The sequence below is a fragment of the Ammospiza nelsoni genome, chromosome 2 (assembly GCF_027579445.1).
Source record: "Ammospiza nelsoni isolate bAmmNel1 chromosome 2, bAmmNel1.pri, whole genome shotgun sequence".
NCBI lineage: Eukaryota > Metazoa > Chordata > Aves > Passeriformes > Passerellidae > Ammospiza > Ammospiza nelsoni.
In genome coordinates, this window is record NC_080634.1 from 111250010 (window position 1) to 111274536 (window position 24527).

The 24527-nt window shown below is 38.7% G+C and overlaps 1 protein-coding gene across 1 annotated transcript in view; it reads left to right on the plus strand.

The window, feature by feature from the left end:
• SYTL5 (synaptotagmin like 5) overlaps positions 1-23615 on the plus strand; it is a 65986-nt gene extending 42371 nt beyond the window's left edge. The window contains exons 9-18 of the mRNA XM_059466014.1: positions 1847-1953; positions 5824-5916; positions 9730-9795; positions 10763-10941; positions 12266-12368; positions 14523-14684; positions 17835-17943; positions 19179-19314; positions 20195-20403; positions 20995-23615. Of these exons, the coding sequence (XP_059321997.1) occupies positions 1847-1953; positions 5824-5916; positions 9730-9795; positions 10763-10941; positions 12266-12368; positions 14523-14684; positions 17835-17943; positions 19179-19314; positions 20195-20403; positions 20995-21137 (1307 nt within the window). The 3' untranslated portion in view covers positions 21138-23615. The remainder of the gene's footprint in view (positions 1-1846; positions 1954-5823; positions 5917-9729; positions 9796-10762; positions 10942-12265; positions 12369-14522; positions 14685-17834; positions 17944-19178; positions 19315-20194; positions 20404-20994) is intronic.
• Positions 23616-24527: the final 912 nt, after the last annotated feature.

Genomic DNA, 24527 nt, shown 5'->3' on the forward strand with positions numbered 1-24527 from the left:
TCATTCTGAAAACACTTCCCTGTTACTAATCAAGTTCATACCCCTTCACAAGTTTTACATTAAAAATAGGAATCCTTATCCCAGAAACATTGGTACAACATTATTGTTAGGTAAACCACATTCTCTTAGAGTTGTTACAAGATTTCATTCACAACTGCATGTTGTTTAGTTATTCTCTGTGTGTCCCCCCTGTATGAAATACTACTAGTATATAATATTACTCTGCTGCTGCTGTGACAGTGTTCACAGGGGTCTGAGGATGAGCGAAGAGATGAGAATCTGACTCCATGTTTCAGAAGCCTTGATTTATTATTTCATTATATATATTAATTAAAACTATATTAAAAGAATAGAAGAAAGGATTTCATCAGAAGGCTAGCTAAGAATAGAAAAAGAAGGAAATGATAACAAAAACTTGTGTCTCAGACAGAGAGTCTGAGCCAGCTGACTGTGATTGGCCACTAATTAGAAATAACTACATTAGACCAATCACAGATGCACCTGTTGCATTCCACAGCAGCAGATAAACATTGTTTACATTTTGTTCCTGAGGCCTCAGCTTCTCAGGAGGAAAAATCCTAAGGAAAGGATTTTTCATAAAAGATGTCTGTGACATGCTGCCATTACATTTCACAGCCACTTTGCCCAGAAGCAAATTTGGGAAACAATGTGTGGTCAGAGAACAAGCCCCTCACAGACTTCTTGTCTGTTCATTTTTATAAGTGATGCTCTGAACAAGCCAATCCATCTGTAATTTACCTCATTTCATTGTAGGCTGGTAGCTAGAAAGGGCTCACACAGGAAGGTGCTGTCACAGCCACTTTGCAGTAGTGGCTGGAAATCCTTTTTTTCCTCTCTGAAATGGAAGGCAGGAGCACCCTGCAGTTTTTTGCTTCCCCCAGGCACTCAGTCAGCTTCCTGCAGGGCTCATGGGGTGGGTTTGGGTGTGCAGGCTTCTCTCTGAAACACAGCAGGACTCACTGTTGTAGCTGGATTTAGCCCAAAGCAGGAACCCAGAGGTGCATCCCGCAGAGCTAATCCAAGGAGGCAATGCTCTTTACCTCAGACAATTCAGCTTGAAAGTGTCAGAGTTTCCCTGAGACTATTGTTCAGTGCAACTCCAGGCAGAGATGTTACAGATGGCTACTTATTTAGGAAGCAAAAATTCCCCCTCTTCTCTTTCTAAATATATTGAAACAGTCACACAAAAGACTTATATGGGGAGGACTAAGAGGCCTTAGAGAAAGATTTTCTATGTCTTATGCTATAGAGTGGATGAGAGACCTGTAGGACTGAGAGAAACTGCTGGAGCTCTTGAAACTATTATTTCCCTCCTAATTTCTACACCATGAACACTGCTAATGACAGAAATACTTTCTACATCCTTTTGTATCCCCAGGTATTTGATTCTCATGCAGATGCTGGGGAGCTTTTAGTGGTGGTGGTAGATGTGGCAATCACTGTGAATACTTGGACAGTGAGTTTTGCAACATTCCAGGCAACTGAGATATACTGGGAGTACCTGAGCATTCCAGGCTAGCAGGCCTACCAAAGTCAAAATCTTGATGATCCATGGTATCAACCACAGAAGACATTTAAAGTAGATAAATAAATACTACAGGGGTAAAATTATTGCCCAGAAGGCTGAGCAGCATCAGAAAGCATATTTCTTTCTCCATTTATCATAGTGATGTTCAGTTGCCATAGATTTGACAGATACTTAAAATATTGTTTTAATTTTTTTTGTTAAAAAAACATTGGGGTTGGGAAAATACTTGTATGGAAGATGAAATGGAATATTTCTGTAAAAACTATAGCAAACATTTAAATTGTTTTTGTTTCCCAGACCGTAGCAGATCTGAGATAGATTTGAGTGAATCTTTCTCTGAAGGAAATGAGGATACCCTGAGCATAAGAAGCAAATCTGTACCTAGTGCCTTAGATCAGGAACTGGTGAGTTATAAATATGGAAATTTTCATCTGCTGGAAATTCTCTTTGTTTGGACCAATGAAATCAAGACTGTGTATGTATCTATATAAAATGTGGGTAAGGCAGGACATTCTTCCAGGGATATTTAATGAGTTTTTTAATAGTGTCATCCTCTGAGTATGTTTGCTGTAGAGTGATTTCAATGAACAGTCATGGTTCCAATTTTTTGTTAATTTGCTGGGTGTTTGAGTTCACAGATGAAAGAAACCTAGCTTGAAAATAAATTCCAGGCACTAAATTGCCCATGCTCCAAAATTCTGTTAATTCATATTTGCATAAGTTTTAATTTTGATGCTGAGAAAGTTCATCGTTTAAAGGCTTTATTCTCTGTCTGGTTTGATTTTCCATTTTAGCAGGAAGGCCCAACTTTCTCTTCTGGCAATGTTGCTTGCCTTATCTTCCTGTTGACTCTTCCATACATCTCCATGCCTTTTTTTGTGTATTCTATGGGCTTTTATTCCTGAAGGGATTCACAACTTCCATCTCCTCTTATGCACATATCCAAGACAGGCAATTTGCAGATGTGCATCAGTGCTATAAAAGAACATCCAAGCTTATTAATTATGCATGGGGGAGGGAGTTATTTAAATAATTCTTCACCTAATCACAGTTTATTCTAAAGTTTCCAAATGTGTGTTGGTAGCTGATGCATTTTGCCTGTTGTCATAGCCCCACCCTTCCATTTGCTCTTTCCAGAAGAGCATTGGCCATGGCAGATATCTCCCCTTCCTGTGGTGTTGAAATTAGAGTCTTGGTAGAAAACCATGTGTTGGGATTTCCATCTTTTCTTGGGTTAGTAGCAGCCAGAGAATGTGCCTGCAGCATTGCTTTGGGTTAATCTTTGAGGAATCAACAAAAGACCTTCCTGTGTGTCAGGGGTTGGTGGAAGAAAAACTTCAAAAAATAAGTGGTTAATTTTAAAATTGTAATAAAAAAATTGATGTGTTCTTTGTTAAGAAGCTGGAAAATAATGCAGAAGAAAAGCACAAAATAAAAAAAAGCAAACTTTATATTCTTTATATCTGTTCTGTGCTCTAATTCACTGCTACAAATTAGATATTTCTCTGAGGCAGCTGCCGGGGATGACAAATCCAGAGAGGCTTTCCTTCCCTGTTTAAATGTTCTCTTCTTAATCAGAGATTTTGTTTTGTATTTCTTTCTTGCTGACTGAATGAAATTCAGATTGCATCTCTGCAACTCTGTAGCTTCTTTGCTAGCAGAGGAGACCTCTCTTGTGGCATAACCTTGATTTAGCTGCTCTGGAGTCTGGTGCTAATTTCCCTCTAAAATTCATTCATAACAGGAGTCACAGATCTCTGCTTTTACCCATACCCTCACTTTCTCTGTTTTATGAAATGAATTGATTGCATTCATCAGCTTTTGTGTTACCACATTCATTTAGTGTAGTTTGTCTCACAGGAGTCCTTCAGAGTCTTCATATTTATTATGGAAGTAGTGGCTTGAGATAAAAGATGTATTCCTGCTGGAATTTAGTTTATTTGATGTAAGAGAAAAGAAGAAAGGTGTATGATGGTAACAACAGCTCCTGCAGCCTGAGAAAAGCTGGAATTACACCTCCTTCTTTTCCAGCTGAGGTCCTTCAGTCTCCTGTTCCTGGGTGATGGGAGCTGACAGCAGTGCTATGGGAGATGCCACATGTCAATAAGATATGCAGATTGCTGGAATTTATCAGCTGAAAGGATGGGAAAAGCTTTTAGCTCCTTTGCTCCCACCTTTATCAGGGAAACCATTACCCACACAGAGAAATCAGCTGGAAAATTTAATGGATATTTGCTTCTCTATTTAATATAGCTTTTGATAATGAAAAGGGACAAGCCCCAAAACCCACATGGTGTGGTACAGATTTATCAAGGAGCATGGGGAACCAGCTAAATCCAGTGTTGTGTTCAAATGTGAGCACATTTCTGGAGAGGTGTGTGTTGAATTCCTGACCAAGTAGTTTTCATTGCATGCTCAGCTGCTTTTTTAGGAGTAATTGGATGATGTGCATTTATAGCCCCCACTGGAGACCATCTGATTAATATCCTACAAGCTTCAACTTTAATAAGCTAATAGCAGCAACCAATTACATAGTTGCAGTTCTGTAACAACTCCTGAGAAATGAAATCTATTTGGTGCAAAATAAATTAAGAGAGTAAGTTAAATATTAAAGTAAATTGTTCTTTTTAAGTTTCAGATTTCTGCTTGCAGGCAGAAATTGGTATTCAGCACATGTTAGGACACTGTGGAGCAATGTTAGAATTTGAGTGTCTAGACTGAAACACAAAATCTGAAAATGTTGCCTTACTTTTTTCCCCCCCTCTGTTTAATTATTTTGCAGTAAAAATGTAGCATTGTTTATTTTCGAGTTCACTGGTACGCACACAACAGTGTAAAGAAAAGAGTTTTCCATGTATAAAATTTCTTCTTCTTGCTCCATAGGCAAGTAAGAAAATTATATTCTTGTTCCAAATTTAAAGCTAGATTACATCACCTAGAATCTGATCTTAATGAGGAGAATAGAAATTACAGGTGGAGTGGTTTGTTGGGTTTTTTTGCTTGTTTATTTCAGGTTTCTGGGAGATTTTACTTTTGAATGATTCAGCTGTCTGTCTCCCTGAAATAGTTTGCTGTTGTGCCTAGGTCTCCAAGGGTTCTTCCTTTCATTTAGTTTAAGGTATCTATTATTTCTTTTTTTTTTTTTTTTTCCTTCTGTGGGGTACTAACAGTGCCTTCAAAAGATTAGAAAGATAAGAGACCAACAGAGCAAGCTCATGATAGGAACATGAAACTAAGTGTTTTCTTCAGCATGTAAATTTTGTTGATAGCTTGTTCTGATTTCCGTCTGCTCAATATTACATATGCAGTAACAATTGGAAAGCAGTATTAGAAAATCTCTTTTAGGTGCTTTCATATCCAGTTCAGTGACTGGAGCAAAGGAGAAGAGATGTAACAGCCAGGTTCGTGTAAATTATGGCAAATGTGCTGCAAATTTTTTTATGTAAACTGTGAATTCAACTCTCCAGCAGCATTTCTGCCTGCTCTGTTTTTGCTGATTAACACAGAAGTCTTTGAGACTCCTGAATTTGAATCCAGTATTTCTCTGGTTAGCTTCAAAGAGTGAGGGCAGCTAAGCAATAGAGAATGAGCTGGGTCAAAAGGTGAAGCTTTTATAGCTGCAAAGCAGATATAAGGAACTTGAAAATCTGACTTCTATTAAAATTAAAAACAAAGTCTTTCAAAATATGTCTGCCATAAGGCTTAGGGAAACACTGAGATTTCCAAGCTATGCCTAATAGGATTATAATTGCCTGCTGGCATTTTTCCTGTTATTTTAAGTAAGAGTTCCATTAGGACCACCAATCACATCTAAAGATTTGGTTTAGATTTTACTTCATTGCTGTGTTTAAATGAGCAATTTTCTCTGTATATAGCTTAAAGATAAACTTCAGTCCTGCTTATTAAAACTCAAGCACCTATATGAAGCTATGCAATTACTGATTTTCCACCTTTTAATTATTAATACAATACAGAAATTTAATTACTTTTTAAAATGCTAATCAACTGGCTCTATATAAGATATGAAGTCTATGTGTGAAGATTTTCAGTTCTTTAACAACTGAATCCTGAAACCACAGCTGTCTCTTCCCCTTATGCTCTGTGTCTGTGCAAAGATGTGGAAAATGTGAACCAAAATTCCTTTACAGAACAGAATTTGAGTGCATCCAACTCCATCTTCTTAAAGTGGAAAACTTATGAACCAAAATTAAGTGACAGAGGCTGACCAAACACAGTGCAGAACACAACAACTAAAATGCCTGTTTGTCATTTAGGGCTATCTGGATGAAACAGAAGAAGATATTGATGACATAGTGGCCTCTTGTTATCCAAGAAAGCACGAACATATGACAAGTGGATTATCAACAGTAAGATCTTGGGTAGAATACATGCATTGTCCTTCCACAAAAGACCATATTTCCTCCAGAAAGGAAATTGTTTCATATCACTTATCACATTCATCTTTCATTATACACTTGAGAAACATCTTTTAACATTCAGATAGACTTTCTATTATAGTATTAATGCTGCTCAAAGCTAAAATGCTGTTCTCTGCAGGACATGGAAAGAGAAAACTATTTTGCATATCATTAGCAGACTTCTTCATATGCTGGGGCAATTTTCAAGCTTACATGTGGAGAAGGCAAGCCAAAGGTGTTTGCAGTGTGTGACTGCTCAGCTTTGCAGAGGAGCACTTGATCTTAATTAAATTGAAACAGAGACGGGGCTGGGGGGGATGGTCCATCTCAAACTGCTCTCTGATCTTTCAGTTCTTGGGACACAAACATTTGTCTGTGTTTGCACATATCCCACTTCCATGGAATCATTGTCCCTCCCTCAGCTCGGTTTCTCTCGTTCTTCATGGCATGATTCCTATGCCACCCACATCTGGAGAGTATTTCCCTTTACTGCAGGGGAGAGGTGCTTGGGGATTAGGTTGGTGACAATAAAGGGGTGGCTGCACCTGATGGTAGCAACAAAAGTGGTACAAGAAGGTTCTGCTGTTCATTATGCAGTCTGTTAATCACTGGGAAAGAAAATAGATAATAAAAGCAGCCTTTGACATGTCTAGTTTATTGCTATCTGCTGTGTACCTCATTTTTGGGATCTGTGGGCAACTAATAATACCTTCAGAGAATCCTCTCTGGCCACTCTTATTTATGGCTTTATGTGTCTAAGAATAGCTCTGGACTGCACAAAGCTGCCACGAAATCTATGTAGAGTGTGTGAGTGCTGAAGAGGATGAAGATGAGTCTGAATACTAAAAGGGAGGAGAAAATTTGGTCTATGACAATAACCAAAGAACTGTCCTTTCTAGAGTGCACCCCATCAGTCTCTGTGCAAGGAAGGCCAAGGAAATCCCCAGTGAAGCTCTTGATCCCAAAGAAATGGAGTTGGCTGAACTTAAGCTCACAGAGCATTTTGATTCTTAGATCTGCTCTGTCAGACCATTTTTCCCTCTGGTTTTTGCTGTTCAGAGAGGCATACACAGCACATCTGAGCACCTGTAGCCTGTGCACTCTGGGCTAATTGCACCCACTTAGCCCAGGCTGGCAGTGACTCACAGCCTCCTGTGCTTGCTGGTCCCAGGGATTTTATAGACAGAATGATTTTCATTTCCTCTGAATATTGATAGGAGGGTTGCAGGGGCTTAAGTGTTTTCTCTAATGAAGGAACTGCATTTAGAGATCCTTCCCTCTGTGCTTCAGGCAGCATTCTGTCCATGTGCTGGGTTTTGTCCTTTGCTGTAGATTTCCCTCTGACCTTTCTCTTAAGCAAAGTGCAGCCTTTCCAGGGCTGTAGGTTTGAGATAATCTCACATCTCAATGCTTCTGTTTCTCCTTATTCACCATGACATGTTTTTTAATGTCACTGCATGTAATGTTAATGGTAAAGTTGTGAATGGCCAGCTGCTTCTCCCTGCAATAGAAGGGCAATTTTACAGGTTCATTTCTTTATTCCCCTTTAATGTGTTACTAACATTTCCCCATCATATTTTTACCTTCACTTTGATTGTTTTAAGCCTTTGAGCCTTCTTGACCAGTATATTTTTTATCCTGTGCTATCTGTCAAATGACTGTTAACTATTAAGTCACATTGAAATAATCTTATTAATGAACAGTAGACTCATAACTCTATGGTTTCCTTTCCCTTTCCTTTCCCTTTCCTTTCCCTTTCCTTTCCCTTTCCTTTCCCTTTCCTTTCCATTTCCTTTCCCTTTCCTTTCCCTTTTTTCACTTTTTGTTTATTTTCTTTCTTGAATTTGAAATAAATATGGCTAGTCTTACAATGAATAATTGAGGAAAAGAAAGAAATATCACAAAGGATAAAATACACTTGAAATCTGCCTGCAACATGAATGAGCAAAATTGGAAGTGGAAAGTGGCATTGAAGAGAAACTGTATCTCATTGTTAGTCTTCTATTTTGTGTTTTCCCAATGCTATTGCATGAACTGTTTTAAAAATTTAAAAATTTAGTTTTTTCTTCATCCTTCATCCTCCACATATTTATGTGGTGCTGTCACGACCCACCACATCAGTGAGACTAAAATGTTACAGTGCTTTACTGCAGGAATAAGATATGATGTAAAACAAATATCATTCTTATTGAGGTATCAAAATGAGACTCTGTGTCTTTCATATGTTGTTTGCTACTTACTAAATAGGAATATGAATATTTTTCTTAGGGATTTTACATTTATTGTATGCAATGTCCAGTGTAAATTCTACAGAACAGAGTCTGGGAGTGGGGGGCAAAAAGTGAAGTTTATCAAGTTTTACTAAATTTGAATAATTTTCTTCATGTTTGGCAAGCAATTCAGAAATTGTGTTTGCATGAATTCAAGGGTCAGGTGCCATCTATTTGTTTCAGATCTACTATCATGGCATTTTTTAACCCAGCAATTTATCCCTTACTGCCTGCTTACATAAAGATTGAGGAAAAAAAAATATTTGGATTAGAGAGAGAAGTGTTTGGAGTAGAAAACAGCTCATCCACCTCCTTGTATTGGTATAACCTTGGGTTTTTTTCTGAAGTGGGCATACAAATTGTTGCAGGGATAATTTAGGCATTTTTAGAAAACACTGGAGTGGTTAAATCCCTAACATTGTAAAAGGATATTTTTATGTATTTTAGAGGTGGAAATGTATAAATGGTAAAGGCTGGAATTTAGCTCAAGGTATGTTAGAAATTGGAGGGAATATGTCACATTGGTTGGTATGTGTTGATTATTCTCCAGTAATTTTAACCAGTCCAGTTAATGGAATTTCAGACAATTATAAAAAGTATTAAAAGGACAAGCATTTTTCTTTATGTATTTATTTCTTAATTAAGGATAAAGCCAGCCACCATAAGTACATCAAACCCACCTTTTTTTGCTGTTTATTTTTCCTACATGGGGAATAAAATCAAATTTATGGGTAATAATTGCTTATGTAAATAGTGCTTTTTCCTCTCTGTTGTTGTTTACCACACTGACACAGAACTGTTTATCCCTTGAGCCTCCTGTGCTGCAGGGGCCTTGGGCAGGGTGCTTGGAGAGCTGGATTTTGTCACAAACCAATTCCTTCTGTGTGGCTGGACTGTGCCTTTCCCTGGACTGTGCCCTTCCCTGCAGCTGGCAGGGAGGAGATGGATCAAGACACAGTTGGTGAGATCCTGCTCTGCCAAGCAGAGGAGGGAAAAAGTCTCCCCCAATAATGAATCACCTTTTTTTTTCCCCAAAAAGTGACATTTTTCAACATTTTCGTGCAATTGTCCTTTGTTCTTATGAACTCCACAGAGAAACTGCCCTTTCTTGCAAAAGCACTGGTGCTGCAAATAGAGGAATTCTTAGATTTTGTCTGGCTTCAGGGAGGAGTGGCATGCACATGTAAATGAGAACAAATCCAATGTACTCCATTATGAATCCAAACCTGCTGAGCTACTGTTCTAAAACATAACTTTATTTTGATACAGAGATGATACAGTAATTACATTTCTATGTAATTTCTTTCAACCATGCATCCTTCAATATTGAATTCTCTCATTTGGTGTTACCTTTTTCTTGCTTTTTCACCACGGCTTTGCAATACAAACTTCCTTTACCTTTCTATGTAGATAAAGATTTCTCACTGCACTTACTCTTTCTTATCAGTCTAATGCTCTTTTCTCTTGATCTTTTGCACTGCCTTCCTTAAAGAACTCCCCAGAAGGTTCTGAGAGAAAATGGACATATTTAAATGTTCCCGAAGCAGATGGTGACACTGTGAGTTATCCTGAATCCTCTGCTCTAGCTTACTTTTAAGGTTTCTCTCTCTTTTCTCCCTTTTTCTTGAAGGCTGTACCTGGCTGTCTTGCAAGGTTCCTGGGTGTCAGAATTTAGGTGGTTATATCTGTTTTGGAGCAATTTTATTCAATGAATCAAAAGGAAATGCATTCCAGATTTTTCAAAAGTTTTTGGTTCTGGCAGTGTGCATATTTTTCCAGTTTTCTTTAAAAAATATTCAGTTCTTTCCTAAATGTAAACTTTTGGAAGAGGGAATCCTCATAGCAATTATTTGCATTTTATGAAGGAAGAGGGATTGAGGGATGATATATTATGCTGTAGCAAAAAAAAAAAAATTGTGGTGTTATTGATAAAATTTTTTTTACTTTACAAAATATGCAGAAATGGGGTAGGGGTTGAATTTTGCTCCTTCTTTTAGAATTGTTAGTTAGAGACAGGTGTCACTTTAAATAAATGTGGTTTTATACTATTTCCATTATGGGAAGTATCTCTGTAAGTTTTCCCAAGGACTCTGCCAGCAGTTGTCTTAGGAGACTCACTAAGAATGAGGTGAACAGCTGAGCCAGAGAAGTGACTTTTAAATTTTTGTTGTTCTGCTTGGAGCTTATGTGAACTTCCAATTTATGTAGCCTTTCTGCTCTTCAGTCCATATATTAATTAAGAGGTGGTAATTTAAATTCAGTCATGTTTATAAATAAGTTTAAGTCTTGCATGGAAAAACATCCACCCAGACATTTAAACTAGTGTTAACTACAGTTCTTATTCCCTTCACATCAAATCGTGGCAATTCTGTTCTATGATATATATCTGTTTCCATAGCAAGTCCTAAAAAAATGTGACCATATTGCAAGGCTGTAGCTTTATGGAAAAATAAAAATAAAAATAGCAGATTTTGGGGAAGAGAAGAGTGTTTCAGGCTCTGAGCCCTTTTTCTGTTCCCCTCCAGACCAGCATCAACAGCATGGTGAGTGTTTACAGTGAGACTGGTGACTATGGCAACGTGAAGGTCAGCGGGGAAATCCTCCTCAATATCAGCTACATCTACAAAACAGGGGCCCTCAACGTCCTGGTGAGGAGCTGCAGGAACCTGGCCATTGCAGATGAGAGGAAGCAAAGGACAGACCCGTAAGCACTGAGAGTTTCCTTCAGCTCTGCTGGGGTGTCCCCTGCACATCCCACCCTGGCTCTAACCAGGGCTTGGGACTCAAGCCTGGGAATTCACAGGATCCAGCTGGTACAAGCAGCATTTTGGTGATGGCTTGGTTTGGGCTCCCTGTGGGAAGGGCATTTCATGTGTGCTTCTTAAGACAACATGTACTTGTTCTGGGGAAACAGTAGGAGTGCTTAAATTACCAACCTGTTTTATACTAAAAGGGAAAAAAGTATGAAGGTATAGGCAGGCAGCATCAAATTTCTTTTACTTCCATCGTCAAATTGAAGTATATGAGAGGAGTGATGTTCTGGAGGCAAGGAAAATGGAAATAACTTTGTATTTTTGCCCATATACTCACTTTGCAAATACCATGTTTTCACAAAATTCACAGAATCACTGGGTTGGAAGAGACCTTCAAGATCATTGAGTCCAATCCAGCCCCAACACCTCAACTAAACCCTGGCACCCAGTGCCACATCCAGTCTGTTTTTAAACACATCCGGGGATGGTGACTCCATTGCCTCCCTGGGCAGACCATTCCAGAACTTTATCACTCTTTCTGTAAAAAACCTTTTCCTAACATCTGACCTATATTTACCTTGGCACAGCTCAAGACTGTGTCCTCTGGTTCTGTCAGTGCTGCCTGGAGAAAGAGACCAACCCCACCTGAGCACAGGCACCTTGCAGGGAGTTTAGAGAGTGATAAGGTCACCCCTGAGTCTCCTTTTCTCCAGGCTAAACAATCCCAGCTGTTTTCTGAGTTCCTTATCATAGTTTTCGGTATAATATGTAAACTCCCTCATGAGAAAGTAACAATTAGTATCTCTAATCATGATTGATCTGTGGCATATAAATTACAAGTTTTTAATTATCTTGTGTTTTAGTGTATATTTTGTCATATGTTGGTAATCATATATGACCAGTTGGTAATCATATATGGCAAAAGGGAAATTGTTAGGAAAGTTTGTTGCATTTCTGAGAATAAATAAATTAATTTAGCTCTGCCTTTTGTTATTCTGGTCTTATCTAACTTAACCTTTGTAGGAGTAAGGAGGGGGCCATACTTCTCCACATTTTGCATATTCTCTGTGATGTGTTTACACTCTTCACACTGCAAAAATTAATTTCCTCATATGTGTTGCTGATGCAGGATTGCCAGGCCTGTGCTCAAACTGGTCATTTTACATTCCTGGCTAACCCTCTGCTCCTTGCTCTGCAGCTATGAAAAGCCTACCTTCTGTCAGGTCTGTGCTCAATTTTATACTCCTGGCTAACTCTCTGCTCCTTGCTCTGCAGCTATGTCAAAGCCTACCTCCTGCCCGACAAGTCCCGCCAGAGTAAGCGCAAGACCAAAATTAAAAGTAACAGCACCAACCCAGAATTTAATGAGACACTGAAGGTGAGGAGTCTCTCTCTCTCAGGCTCTGATGAATGTTTCACTTGTGCTCACAGGTATTTTCTATATGTGTTTCAGGACAGGGATTAGAACTTGGAAGAAATGCCTCAAAAGGGAAGGTGTTTAAGCAAAAGCATCTACCAAACCTATGAGTTGCAATTTCTGGCTTTCAGCATTAAGAAACTTTTGTTTGGTTCTCTCCTTTATGGTTAAAAATTCCATTAATTTCCATAGATCTCTTTCAAAACTGTTGATGTTCCCATCTAGCCTGAGCTTAGAGTTGTTAAAAGCACCTTAAAGATTTTATATGCTTGATGCTGAAACAAAGCTGGATTAGAACTTCCTGTCTAACGGATTTAGAAGAGAAAATAACATTTTGCAGTAAGATCTGAATTCTTCTGGGACGTATAACTTATTTCTAAAGCAGAACTAACTGTGATAAGAAAATGTTAGCATCTGCTTCACTATTTGTCTTTTTAAAACCTGTGATGAAGGTAATTTTCTATTGCAGTGGGCTTGATGCTCTTGAGGACACAGTGCCCACAGCTCTCTCCTTCCTTGCCCTTCACCCACCTCCACCAGAGAGGCTGAAACCTTCTGAGCTCCTCACCAGCTTCTCATTCACCTCCCTGGCTCTGTGGTGCAGGTGGGAATGAGGGGGTTGCTGCCCCTTCACTGCCTCCCTGGCATCTTGACCTCAAAATTCCTCGATTCCCTTTCCTACCCACTGAAAGAGTTATCCAGCAGGCTACCATGGAACCAGAAACTCCTTTTAGTTTCTCCTGATTTTTTATTTTTTTTTAATTTCAGTTACACTTTAAATAAGTTTCTTATAATAGAGGCAAATAGATGTTCCCTGGCTGGTGTTCTTGGCTTGGCCTGGCTACAAAACCATTTTGCAGGCCCACACACTCTGGCCATGCTGCTTGCCAAGGGGAGAATTTTTATAGCCTCATTTTTAAATGGTATAGAGTAAAATTAAGGCTTGCCTGAACTGGGAAAAAAAATAGAGAATTAGATTTTATTTATCAAGTAATATAGCACTAAACATAATTGCAGGGTGAAGATAGGACATAGAAATTTCTTTGAAATACAGAATATAACAAAATGTGTGTAGGTAAGGAAGAGTTGTTCATCCCAACTGAAAATCCTGTTTAAAAAAAAAAAAGAAAATAAAAAGAATTAAATCTGTCTTGTATCTTTCCTCTTTGAGTTTTACTCCCTTGTTGCAGAATATGAGGTTTCTCACAGTGGAACAGTTGGCATCTAGGGTTGGGCACTGTAGATAGATCTGTACATAATTTGCCAACTGACCCGACTGATTCAGCTTTTGGACAGTATTTGTCCATGTCCAAAAATTGTTCCTGATGCAAAAATAAGACATCAGTTTATTCAGCTAACACTAGGAGAAGGGTGAATGTCAAGGAAATAATGGGCTTTTTGCTAAAAGTAGAGTGTGCAGAGCCAGAATTCCAGATGTTTATAATTTTCTGTGTATTTGCTAGACTACAATGCTAGTCTTTTAATAGCTTTGATATATTAGTATCTGGATGTGAGTTTTTTAATAGCTTTGGTATATTAATAGCTAGGCATGAGTTTTTTAACAGCTTTCAAACCCAACAATGGTTACTGATAGGCTCAGTGCATGCCTTGCAGATGCTGCTGGATGTGTTTTCAGAACAAGTTTTTGTAAGCTACAAAGAAAAAATTGGAAATGAGTAGTTGCTTTCTGGAAAGCAGTGTTAACCATCTGTTTAGGGATGAAAGAACCAGTGGGGCTTCTTCTTTTTATCAACCTAGATGTTGATCTGCTTCTTTTATATAAACCTGTAGGGAATTAACTTGTAGGATCATATTTTTAAGCATCGTAATTTACTTTATAGTCATAAATACTCAGTAAATAATACCAAAACCAAAGCCACCATAGTGATAGTAACACAAATTATCTCTGGATGTATACAGCAAAGATTTCACAATAATATTTTGAACTTTCTGGCTGGATCAATCTTGCTTGCAAGGAAAACAAATCTCTCTTTCATGCTCCATTTGTTAACTGCTCTGGGCTTGGTGCAACTGAGCTAGAGCCATAAAAGAATTTGTGGAAAATGTTATTTCTGCTTATTTTGAGAGTTTCTTTTTCTCTTTTTCTGTTGGTAGTATGTCATCAGTCACTCACAGCTGGAAACCAGGACCCTGCAGGTTTCTGTCTGGCACTATGACAGATTTGGACGCAACAGCTTCCTTGGGGAAGTGGAAATTCCATTTGATTCCTGGAACTTTGAAAATCAGGGTGATGAGTGGTTTGTGCTCCAGCCCAAGGTAAGGGTTTCCAGGACTGGTGAAAGTGCTGTGAAGCAAATTTAACAAGAATTAGTTATTTTTTTCCTTTGGAACTTTTTTATAAAGCAGGACTTTAAAGTGTCTGATATGACAATAAAAAAAAGCAAATTTATTCTTAATTCAGTAACAGCTTGCTGGTTTTAAAGTCTTCATGAAATTTTCACATATGATTGGCTACTAAAAACAATAACAAAAAAACCTTTTAAATAAAGCTTTTTTTAGGTAATAAAGCCCAATAAAGTAGTAAAGTCCAATTTAAAAAATTACTTAGTAAATACATTAATCTTTTAAAATAGCATATAAAACAAATAACTTCCCTACCATTCCCCTTACCCAACTCTTAAGAGGTTATTAAAGAAACAAGCTTTCTTTTTTTCAGTTCAAAGTGCTTTACACCTTTCAGATGTGACAAAACAACTTCTTAATATCTCTAACTCACCTTAAACAGAAAAGCACAAGAAGAGGCTGCTCAGCCAGCAGATTGAGAGGTCTGTGAAACAGAGCAAGCCCTGTACCCAGGGGAGGGCAGGGTGACTCCTGTGCCCAGGGCTCCCCTGCTTTGGCAATGGTGTTCATTTTTTTGTTTTTGGAAGAGATTCAAAGAGCTGCTGTAAACCAGAGGATTAAGGGCTTCTCTCGTGCTTGCTCCTGCAGCAGCCGTAATCCCCAGGAATTCCAGGGGTTTAGAGTGACATTTAACAAAGAGTATCTTTCTAATTTCAAAAACAATATAAAGTGTGCAGCTAATATTGTCACGGTTGACCAGATGATTTGGTTTTTCTGTGTTCATTACATTTAAGGAAATCATATTATCTTTTGGGTTTCAGGAGAGAGTGTTTAATTTCTGCTTTTCTATCAGGTGGGAGATGAATCTGTTTGCTCTGTAATTAATTTCTAGGTAATTTCTTTTAATCTTAACAGAAAAATAACCAAAATAGTAATGAAGCTCTCCTGCTGAGCAAAATAAATAATGAGGCACTAAGCATTTCAGCCAGTCCAGCTGGAAGGTGGTATCTGATTATTTCCAATACTATTAAAAGGATTTTTAAATTACTTCTTTTACTGTCAAAGAAAGCAAACACAGAATTGGTCTTGTCTGCCTCCTAAGTTGTTACCAACATTGTTTCTAAACTTAGAACACTGTTCTAAGTTTAGAACACTAAAGTTTTTGATCAGCAAGGATGATATTTAAAAAAAAAATCAATTATTACTACTAAAAGAAGCACTGGCTAATATCCATGCAAACAATACACACTGTTCTCCTATATGGACCCCTGATAGAGACAGGAATGGAGGAATGGCAATCAAATATTCTCTGGGATTCATTACAGTGCTTTGTTTGTTTTATCATGAATCATTTAGCTGCTTCAGTGAAAAGGCTGGAGACTTGAAGACGTGTTTCTTCTATGAGCATTGAGAGATCTGTTTTCCAGAGGAGTGTGATTAAGTCAGAAAAAATAGAGAAATAGTTCTGCAGCTTAAGAGAGAACAGAGTCATGTGGATTTGGAGGAGAGGCTGACAAATTTTTTTTCTGGCATTAGGACTTACACAATTGCTTGTCCACAAGCAGAACTAAATAAAAAAAACCTTTGATGCCTTTATGGGAAACTTGAGCCTAAAGTCGCTTAGTTTAGGCCAAAAGTGAGCTGCCTGACTGGCAAAATGTAGATGTGTAAATTATTCCACAGCCATTTACTGCAGGTTTTCTTTAGTGCTTTGTTGTAGCAGCTGGCATTGGACATTGGGGTCAGACAAGACTGTTTTTCTCAGTGTGTAGAGCAACATAGCAGTGCCTGTGCTGCTGTAAAAATGCTTCAAAGTCACAAAAGGGCCCTGTTGCTGTGGCTAAAATCGCTTTGTTCTCTGTCCCTTCCTTGGGTGCAGACTGAGCCCAGTGAGTGGTCAGTGCCTCAGCCTGGAGTCTGTGAGGTGAAGGCAATGCTGACCCTCTGTGCACACCTTATGAATTCCTGGTGGGGATTTTCACTTGTTTTCTCTGGACAATAGAATTTTGACCTTTGTGGGGTGTCAGGAAACAAGCTGAATACATCTCATAGAAGGTCAGACATTCACAGGTCAGACATTCTTCCACATTCACAGGTCAGACCTTCCTCCATAAACAACTCCTTAAAGGCTTCTGTGGTACCTTTCCCTTTATCCATGTCCTTCATCCCTCTGAAGAAATCAGGAAGATTTGTTCATTTTACCCAAACCTAAGCACTGAAGCATGTACAGAAATTATATCACAGAAGCACAGAATGGTTTGGGTTTGAAGGAGTCTCAAAGATCACCCTGTTCCCATCCCCTGCCACGGGCAGGGACAGCTCTCACTGCACCAGGCTGCTGAGAGTGGTCCCAGCTCCACCAGGGAAGTCAGAGCTCTCTGTGTTGCATCCAGAGTTTTCAAAATGTAGTTTCCAACTTCTGGCAAAGTGAATGGAAATTCAGTACCCTGCCAGTGATATTATTTTGAAGCTCTCCTGAAAGATGGACTGAAGGGCACTAATTGCATTCTTCTGGGTAAGATTTGAACATTTATAAAAAAGATATAGAAATGCAGAAATAATAGCTGTGTAGAAAACAAAGAGGACACTGGGAATACCAGTTTTTAAGAAGTTTTTGTGTTTCAAAGCTGCACTCTGCTCTCTCTCCCCTTTATTCCCTACACATCCCGTCAAAGACTGACTCAGGAGGGACTTCTCTAAAATCCATGAATCTAATTAGATTTTAAACCCTGACTGGTGCAAATAAAGACTGACTATCAGATTAAATCAGTTATAGTTTATATACTCAGAAATAAGTTTGAGGGGTTTTTTTGCTGTTGTTTTTTTTCACTTACTCATGCTAAATAACTCATCTGTGTGTTCACTGAACAGTGTCTAATGCCACATGGGTTTATTTTTCTGAGAGCTTGCATTCCCTAGCTCAGAAAGTTTCTAAAATGTGATTGCCTCCAATTTGAATGTCTTATTTTCTGAAAGTGGGCTGATACATCTTGATGTGTTTAAAAAGTGTTTAAAACACTCTACAGATTTATTGCTATATTTCAACAGAATTATAATCAAAAGAAAAAGTTGAATGATTAACCTTGGCTGGATTTCTGGTTGGTTTGGTTTTTTCCTCTTCAGGTGGAAGCTGTGACAGATTTTGGGCTTCAATACAAAGGAGAACTGACAGTGGTTTTGCGTTATATTCCCCCAGACAGAAACCTAATGCTTCCTCTGGGGCAGTTTCAAGGTAAAACAAACATTAATAATGAGGGTTTTAAAAGTCATGTGATGATGATGTATCAAAAATCTTCACATAGGGTGAAGTAATGGTACTGGTGAAGATTGAAATCATACTTTAATATGCTCATTTATAGAATCACAGAATGTTAAGGGTTGGAATGGACCTGAAAAACCATCTAGTCCCAAGTCCCCTGCCATGAGCAGGGACCTTCCACTAGACCAGGTTGCTCAAGGCCTTATCCAACCTGGCTTCAATAGTTATATATGGAAATTCTGAACCATGTGTGTGTTTCTTTTGCTTCATCCTTTTCTCTTACACTGAGCTTAAGAAGAGAGAATGGAAGAGGAATATGCAGTCAGTGGTTGATGCATTGCTCTGACTTAATTAAAAAAAAAATCCAGACATTAGGTAACATGATCAAGGGCACCCACAGAGAAATAAATTGTCTGCATTGTAGTCTGAGAGTTCTTTTTTCAGCTAGTTATATACAATGCTTAAGTAAGAGACCTCACTTAGTTGTTCATGCTTAATTCACCTGAATCTGCCTCCTCATTTTCACCCTTTTTTCTTACTGTTTTTCCTCTGCTCAGTCGTACTGTATCATTGCTGCAATTTAATCCTGTAAAATTTTATCAGAGTTCTTGAGGGTGAGCCATTATTTTCATCAGCAATGAACAAGGGAGGAGAGTTACTCTCTCTTTGCATTGTGTTAGCATGTGGAACAGCAATCCTTTGAAGTGAGAGCAATCACTGGGTAGCACCTGAGTGCACATGGATGTACCAGATGCAGGAATATCACTGTCTCAGTGACAGTATTGCTTGTTAGCCTTTGCATTTGATGGATTAGATTCCTTTCTTTTCCTTTCTTCTTTTTTTGTTTTGACAGATGATATTCCCTCCCTCTACTTGTAGTAGGGTTTACTCAAGGTTTGCTCCCTTAGAAGCTCATTGTTATCAGCTCAGTCCAGATACAGCCTGCAGTTTTTAAAATTAGTACATTTTAACATCACTCCTGATGATTACTTTTAAAAATGTGGCCAATATCATTTACATTTTTAAATCAGTCTTACAATATAGACTGATATATCTATTAGGTGTTATGATATGTTATGATATGTTATGATATGTTATATTATATCTACTAGAATGGAGTCAGGGCCTCAGCCTGGAGTCTGTGAGTATATTATATATACTAAAATATAATTTCTGATTGTAATTTTGCAACTTTGTTCCATGCTTAGGAAAGAGAGGCTTCAAAAAAGGAAAGAAAGGAGATTCTCATCTGCCATCTGGAGGCATATTAGAAGTCCTCATCAAAGAAGCAAAGAATTTAACAGCAGTGAAATCAGGAGGCACATCTGACACTTTTGTTAAAGGGTTTGTGGGGTTTTTTCCTCTCCTTTTTTTAATGACTGCACTGGATCTAATTTAAGATTTGTATCACATGCCTGTAAACATGTGGGTACACAAAAAATTTATATAGTATGACAACATATGTGAGGTTTTTAGATATTCAGCATTTTGTGTTGGACACTCAAAATCCAAACTACATAGAATGCTTGTGTTTGAAAAAAATTAACTAAATCCTGCATCTCTCATTATAATGGATTTCTCATAAATGTAGGATATGCATTATAAATGTTACATTTAGGAAGTAATAGATATCATAAAACATTTTTCTTTCCCATTTTTTGCTCTGAATGATAGTTTTCAGGTTTGCTGGTTTCTAGATATGTTCCAATTCATATTAATGGGTTGAGTGTTGTTACTAAACAGAGCCCACAGGAAACATCCTGTCTTTAATTCCCTGGAGGAGCTTAGAATTTATCTTGATCTTCTGCTGTGCTTGAAACTATCACTCAGTGCATACATTTCAAGTAGAAAAAATAATTTTAATTCCTTTCTGGACAATCTCTTGTTGCACTTTGAGATGGACACTGGACACGATGACTCCAGAGAGGTCCCTTCTAGCCAATGTTTTTATGACTCTGTCTATATTTAGCCTCACTGAAATAAAAAGTTTGTAGTTGAGTCTTGAGGCAAGGAGACTGAATTCCAATTTCTGCTTGTGATAACTGACACTGTAGGTATGAGACCAAAGGAGCACAAATGCAAAATAAGCACTTGAAGTAGATGCTTAACATAATACCAGTGGGGAGATGGGGTCCTGATCCCATTTGAGCCTCTCTATGACTGTTATATATTAAAAATACAATGTGAAAATCTACTTCCATATTAATTTTCCTTTATCTCCCAGGTACCTGCTCCCAGATGACAGCAAAGCTACAAAACACAAAACTCCCATAGTAAAAAGGAGTGTGAACCCCCAGTGGAACCACACTTTTGCCTTCAGTGGTTTGAATTCAGGGGACATAAGGAATGTCTGCCTGGAGCTGACTGTGTGGGACAAGGAGTCTCTTTCCAGTAATATTTTTTTGGGAGGTGTCCGTTTGAGCACTGGAAATGGTAAGGTCCCATCTGACTCAGGTTGCTTTTCTTGTTCTGCTCTCCTCTTTCCTGGTTCATGTGTATGAAGGACAGAAATGTCACTGAGTGTTTTGAAAACACAAAGGAAGTTGTGCAATTTGAAAATGGAGAAAAGGCAACACATGGATAATCTGTAGATGATTTAGATCTTTCCTCCACTGAATGAGACACAAAAATCATGTGTCCATTTGTATTTCTGCACAGTCTAAAAGAACTGTGAATACTTGGGGAAGCATTCCTTAGCATCCCAGTGAGAAGGAGCCAAATACTTCTGTGCAGCCCTTCTGCTGGCCACGGTGAGAGCTGGAAGAGGCATGAATCCATTCCCCCTGTGCTGGGAAAAATTGTTAGTGGTGCAGTGTGGGGAGGTTTCTGAGCCTCTGCCCATGTGCCTGAAGGTGTTCAATGACAAACTGGGGCTCTCCAGGAGCTGTGTGTTTTCAGTACAACTCCCTGTGCAGGAGGAAGTGTAAAATGCTTGTCATTTCTCTTGCACACTGTTGTAAATGAGGAGTGATGTTATCCAACTGCTCCTAAAATGGCAAATTCCCATGTTTTTACAATTGCCAGGTGTGAGCAATGGCAAGGAGGTTGACTGGATGGACTCCCAAGGGGAAGAGCAGCACCTCTGGCAGAAGATGATTGACAGCCCAGGAGCTGCAGTGGAAGGGGTGCTGATGCTGAGATCCAGCATGGGGAAACGCAGACTCTGAAGGACTTTGACTGCTGGGGAAAGCCACAGCTACTCCTGGCTGCAGGGGTGTCCAGGCTCCTGTCACTTGGCCCATGTGAACCTGAGAAGGGTTGCACCTTTGCCTTGGACATTAAGGCTCTGAGTGAGACTTTAATGCATTCTGCACTTTCATGCACACATTCCTTACCCAGGCTTCTTGTGTGAATTGTTTCTCCTGAAGCCAGTGAGAGCAGGACCTTGCACAGAGATCAGACTGGCTTTGTCTGTCCCCTCTGGTGGCTGTGTGCAGCTGATGAGCATCCTGCCTGAGGGCTGCTCAGACTGAGCAAACTCCCTTGCTGGTCATTTAGTGAGTGATGCCAGGTTTATGAATCTCCTTCTGGCTCAGGGATGGCCCCAAAGGCAGCAGTGGCACAGAACAAGCAGATTCAGAGTGAGTCTGTGCTTTGGTGTTTGTAAATTAAGAAGCCATAATGTTATGAAGGACAGCAAACAGTGTTTGTTCATGGTGTTTGCTTGTTGGGCTGTGCAGTGGTGCAGCACGACAGGCTTGGGACCAAAACCCAGCCAAGCAGGGCCAATTTGGTGTTGCACTGCCCTAGAACCAGGCAGCAGGGAGCTGGGGGGCAGTGCTGGTGTCCTGGCATCCTCTGGGTATTTTAATGCACTTGTATAAAAGGCAGACTTGGTTCAAAGAGCCTTTAATGAAAATAAATCATAACAAATCTTCAGTTTCCAGAATTGCATGATGCTGCTGGTTTTCATTCAGTTGACAGCTCTAGCCAGAACCTTCTGATGTCATTGAACAGAGGGAATACATCCACATGCCAGTCCCCATCTGATGTGTTACTGAGATGAGACACATGCCAGGTTTGGATGGAGTTAGCTAAAACTTGATTCAACAGATTGTATAGAACAGAATGGGATTAAAGCACATGCCAAAATGATTTGCATAACTGTAAAATCTCCTCTGAATGGACTGGGGTCTCATTCAGGCCCATGCACATTATTTGTATTCCAAGTAGGGCATTTTTCCTCCTGAACATCCCCCAGTGGATTTAATGATGAGTGGTCTTGGCCAATACAATCATTAATTTATTAACTGTGACAATTGTTCAACAGTAATTTTGTGGTCCTCAAGGTGTAAGACAAAGGAAGATCAGGAAACTGAATGAACAGCATTTCTTCTGAACTTTCCACAATTAGAACACAGCTTTCTATTTGCACTAGTAAGTTCACCTATAGCTATTCCTACATTTTTTCCCACCAAAGTTTATTGCAAGAAATCTTGATTGAACAACAGAATATATTCTGATAGCTAAGCAACTACAGCCGGAGATGTTGACATCTGTAGTTGTCCTAGTGTGCAATTAAGTACATGTATTTAGAGACTAACTCAAAACCTTAAAATGTAACATTAATTCTTCTTGTTTTAAGATATTTTATGCTGTTTCTTGTTGAAGTGCCTGGAAACTGCAGGAAAGTTTACAGTCAGTCTTTTAAAATCATAATATTATTGGATTTTAAAACAGTATTTATTTGTGTTGAAAACAGTAGTTTTAATAAAATTATTTGTTTCTTTATGCATAAGTTATTTCAAAATTCTGATGTGACTTTTAAAAGTCACTGGAGATATTGCTTGCCCAGTTGGAGACTCACCATTTTCAGAAATTACCAAGTCATCTTTGAAACTGAAAATTCTCCCACAGAATCTCGGATTGGGAACCAAACATCAGTGGTTACTCAAGAAAACTGACTTCATTTTTCTTCTTTATCTTTTCTTTATTTTTGTCTGAAGTTCAGCTTAAATTGGGCAGTGAGGGAAGTCTAGTTTGGTTTTAGCTGACTTTTAATTTTTCCAGCCTAAATGATTCTGTCATTCTACAAATCTGTGCTGCAGGTGCTGTGAGCTGATAAATTAGAGCACAAATATCAAGCACACAACATTTTATGACCTCTTTCTTATCACCATAGTCTGTCCTTAATATTAGATTATTTTTTATCAGTATCTTCCAAAGTGACCCAACTTAACTTTTGACACCTTAACTACCTCTCTCTTTAACAGAATTGTTTTGAGTTCTCTTGGTTGCCTGTACTACAAACCTGAATTTATTTTGAGAATAATAATATTACATTGACATATAGTCATAAACTTGGGGGTTTTTTTCTTCTGCTAGAAGTTGTTTCAAACAGATAAACTTGTTGAATGTAAAGAAAATGGTTCCTTGAGGTAAAATTCCAGCTCAAGTTGTGGAGGAACACTGGTCTGTTGAATGGTTTGCCTTGATTAATTTTGATGGTGAAAATGGCAAAAATAATAACAAGAAAATTCCTCCAAGCTGGACCTTGGAATGGGCATTTTTTCACTTGTTAAACTGAAAAAAACTTAATTTTAAATTTAATTTACTTTTGCATGGAACACAACCTTTTGCCTAATTTTTGAATGATACTTCCTAATCTCCTAAGCATGAATGTTTTGGCTAAATCACATTTTGCTTTGAACCAAAAAAAAATTGTATTTCACTGCTTCAACTTCTGCCCATTTTGGTCATAAGGCGGAGTTTGTGGTGAATGGCTGCATCTGGGAAGTGTCACCCAGCTCACACACGGGCTTTAAGCTCTGTTTTTCCTTCAAAGAGCCAAAATGTCACTCTGAGCCCACAGCTGAAGGCACAGGCTGGGCTCTGAGCAGGCTCGGCCTATGGAGGGAACAGTTTCACCTGGGAAGGAATTCCAGCCAAGGTGGCGGTGATTGCCATTGGGGGGTGTGGGGTAGGAGAGTGGAATGACCTCCTGGGTTAGCAGGAACAGTTCTGCAGCATGGTGTCACTATAAAAGCTGTCACACTCACCAGAGCCTCGGAGAGATGATGAGCATCAGATAAACACCAGAGCAATTTGGAAAGTTTTGCTGTTCTCTGATGTTATCAGCCCATTTGTAGGAATCATCTGATTTATGGAAAATGTCACATTTAATTATGTCTCTCATCTCTTTGTTCTCTTCTTCTGTAAAGATGGTTTATGGTTTGGAAAAAGCACAAGATGATTAACTGCAGATGTGATTTCTTGTTTCCCGGATATTTGAATTAATTGCCCATAATTGTGCGTCATCATGCACTGTGTGTTACCAGGCTGAACAAAAAAGACAGAAAGCCAGAAATTAGACCAAAGCCTTCCTTTTCTATCTGTATTTGTAATATTGAAGGTGCATTAATGGTTTATTCAAAGCTAATTTTCGGGAGGAAATGGCCACAATTTTAACACTGATTCATAAACTCGTGCCCTGAGTAAACAGATATAGCAGAGCTGACGTTTCTGAAGTCTTTTTCTACACAGACCTGAACAACTGAAGCTGCATCAGTGGAGAAGAAATCTGATCTATGGTGGGTGCAGAAACTGTGTTACAAAAC